Here is a 2,877-nt window from a genome sequence, read left to right as displayed (position 1 = left end):
GATCTGTGACTTCCAAATATTGGTCTATAACATTCAGAAGCATCACAAATTGCTATTGGTAATATTTGGATAATGATAATATGTAAAGGTACAGTTTTCTAAAACACTTCCCACATCTACTGAATCAGTGATCTAACGGTGGGTCAGGAGATTTACTCTATTTTAAATAAGCATCTCAGATAATCTTATGCGGGGTTGGGCTTAAGAGCTTTTGAAATAATATCCTCCTAGGTCATTGTCAACCCTGATGTGGTCATCTTTTCATAAAACTCTTTATTCCCAGCACTCTTTTCATGGCATTCTTAACTTCTGAATTCTTAAGAGTATAGATAAGGGGATTGAGCATGGGGTTGAAAAGGCTGTGAAACAGGAGATATTTCTTCTGTTCCTTGGGGTTCCCATATCTGGGTCCAACATACATGATAATGGCTGTGCCATAAAAGAGTCCGACCACACAGAGGTGAGATGAGCAGGTGGAGAAGGCTTTGCTTTGCCCTTCCCCCGACTGGAGCCTAAGGATGGCACGGAAGATGCACACATATGACATTATAACTGAGGAGAAGGGTCCCACTAGCACAGAAACTGCTCCAGCCAGTACCATAAGCTCATTGATGTGTGTGTCTGCACAAGCAAGTTTGAGAACAGCCATGATTTCACAGAAGAAATGATCGATTTTCTGGGCCATGCAGAAGGGTAAGGGTATAAGTAACACTAGATGAACCAAAGACAGAAGGGCTCCGGTGGTCCAGGAGGTCACCACCAGCATGATGCAGACTCTCCAGCTCATGATGACTGAATACCGGAGGGGGTGGCAGATGGCCACATACCGATCATAGGACATGACCACCAGGAGAAGACATTCTGTGACAGCAAATGTCAAGAAGAGAAAGGTCTGTGTGATGCAGCCAGCAAAGGAGATGGGCTTGGCTGGACTCAGGAGGTTGACCAGCATCTGGGGCACCGTGCTGCAGGCGTAGGCCATGTCAGCGATGGCCAGGTGTGAGAGGAAGAAGTACATGGGGGTGTGCAGTCTGGAGTCCAGCGAGATGAGCCCCAGGATGACCCCATTCCCCAGCAGGGTGAGGACATAGAACAGGGAGAAGAGCCCAAAGAGGAGCATCTGCGTCCTTGTGTTAAGGGGAAATCCCAGTAGGATGAACTCAGTGACAGAGGTCATATTGTCTCCCATAGCCCTATGACAGAAGGAACTGAGTTAATGTCCAGGGTTAAAGAGAAGCCTCTGCAAAGAGAGCTATGTCACCTTATACCTTTCTGTGGTGTAAAAATGTATTCAGAACCACTTTCGGTGATATTTTGTGTTTCTAAATGGAATTTTAAATAATATATTTGGTAATCCTAAAATGCATACATATACATAAACAACTATATACATATATTTTCTTTAAGTTTTTAAGAGGTTAAAATTTCAAAATAAGTATGTTGCCACATGTTAATCAAATATAGAGTTTTTGTTTCATTCAGTAAAATACCTCATATCACTGAAATAAATTTTATTCTTCTTTGCTTATATTAAAGTTATCTCCGTTTTTCCCCAGAAACTATGACACTTAACTGATATACATGCTAAAGTCCTTAAGCTGCTATACATTAATATTGAGTTGGAAGGTTTTATCAAGGACAGTGCATTCTCTAGGTAGACATACCGTTTTCCAAAATACACCATTAGGATTTAACCACTTACCTGCCTGTTGATACACACTTTCCAATTCTGCATCTTAGTGGTTACCTCTGCAACTAATATTGCACAAAATCTCTGCTTGTTCAAGTATAAAAACCTATTTCCAGCCTACAATCTGTTCTTTCACATTTAGCTTTTCATAGTATTCAGATGAACATTTACACAAATGATTGAATAGATATATACTGTGCTGTTTATCTAAAACACAAAACAAAATCAATAATTTCATTAGATTAGGACTCATTATTGATAAACACTCTAGAAATACTCTGTTTCAGACATTGACTCTACAGGTGGTTGAGAATAGCTAGAGGACTTCTGGGAGGGATGCTGGAAAGGGGTCTAAATTCCTCTAAAGACTGAACTAAATAACCTTTCTTACTCTAAGATTCCACAATTAGAATGCAAGTATAAACATAATATTGCCCCTCTTGCTTAAATTTTATTCTCATCTTTTATGCAAATCATCTTGTCTTGGAGAGAGTAAGAATGAATAATAATTCTCAATTTAAATGGCAATAGAACTATAAACATTTACAAATCATCCCATTTCCTTTGTTACTCCTCTGTTACTGTTCCAGCGATAAGTGTCATATCCAGAAGGTTAAAAATAAATCATTCTATGTTTACTAAACTCCGTTTTATCCACCACTGTTCTGAGGGTGGAGTTATCAATGATAGAAACTTTAAGCTCATACCCACGGCTCAGACTCTTGTTTTTGCATATAAACATACAGCTATTTGTAACTTATCCAAAAACTGGAAAAAAAGCTATGACCAACCTAGAGAGCATAAAAAAAGCAGAGACATTACTTTGCCAACAAAGGTCTGTCTAGTCAAAGCTATGTTTTTTTCCAGTAGTCATGTATGGATGTGAGAGTTGGACCATAAAGAAAGCTGAGCACTGAAGAATTGATGCTTTTGAACTGCGGTGTTGAAGAAGACTCTTGAGAGTCCCTTGGACAACAAGGAGGTCCAACCAGTCAATCCTAAAGGAGATCAGTCCTGAATATTCATTGGAAGGACTGATGCTGAAGCTGAAACTCCAATACTTTGGCTACTTGATGCGAAGAACTGACTCGTTGGAAAAGACCCTGATGCTGGTAAAGATTGAAGGCAAGAGGAGAAGGGGACAAGAGAGGATGAGATGGTTGGATGGCATCACCAACTTGATGGAC

At 39.8% G+C, this 2,877-nt stretch overlaps 1 protein-coding gene across 1 annotated transcript; it reads right to left on the bottom strand.

The window, feature by feature from the left end:
- Nucleotides 1-253: 253 nt before the first annotated feature.
- LOC138080026 (olfactory receptor 2A7-like) lies at nt 254-1,189 on the bottom strand. Its single transcript, XM_068972900.1, has one exon. The coding sequence runs from the start codon at nt 1,187-1,189 to the stop codon at nt 254-256; it is 936 nt and encodes a 311-aa protein (XP_068829001.1).
- Nucleotides 1,190-2,877: the final 1,688 nt, after the last annotated feature.

Source organism: Capricornis sumatraensis, chromosome 5 (assembly GCF_032405125.1).
Source record: "Capricornis sumatraensis isolate serow.1 chromosome 5, serow.2, whole genome shotgun sequence".
In the NCBI taxonomy this organism is placed as follows: Eukaryota; Metazoa; Chordata; class Mammalia; order Artiodactyla; family Bovidae; genus Capricornis; species Capricornis sumatraensis.
The sequence above is the reverse complement of the archived record's forward strand: the minus strand, read 5'-3'. Positions and strand labels throughout refer to the sequence as shown.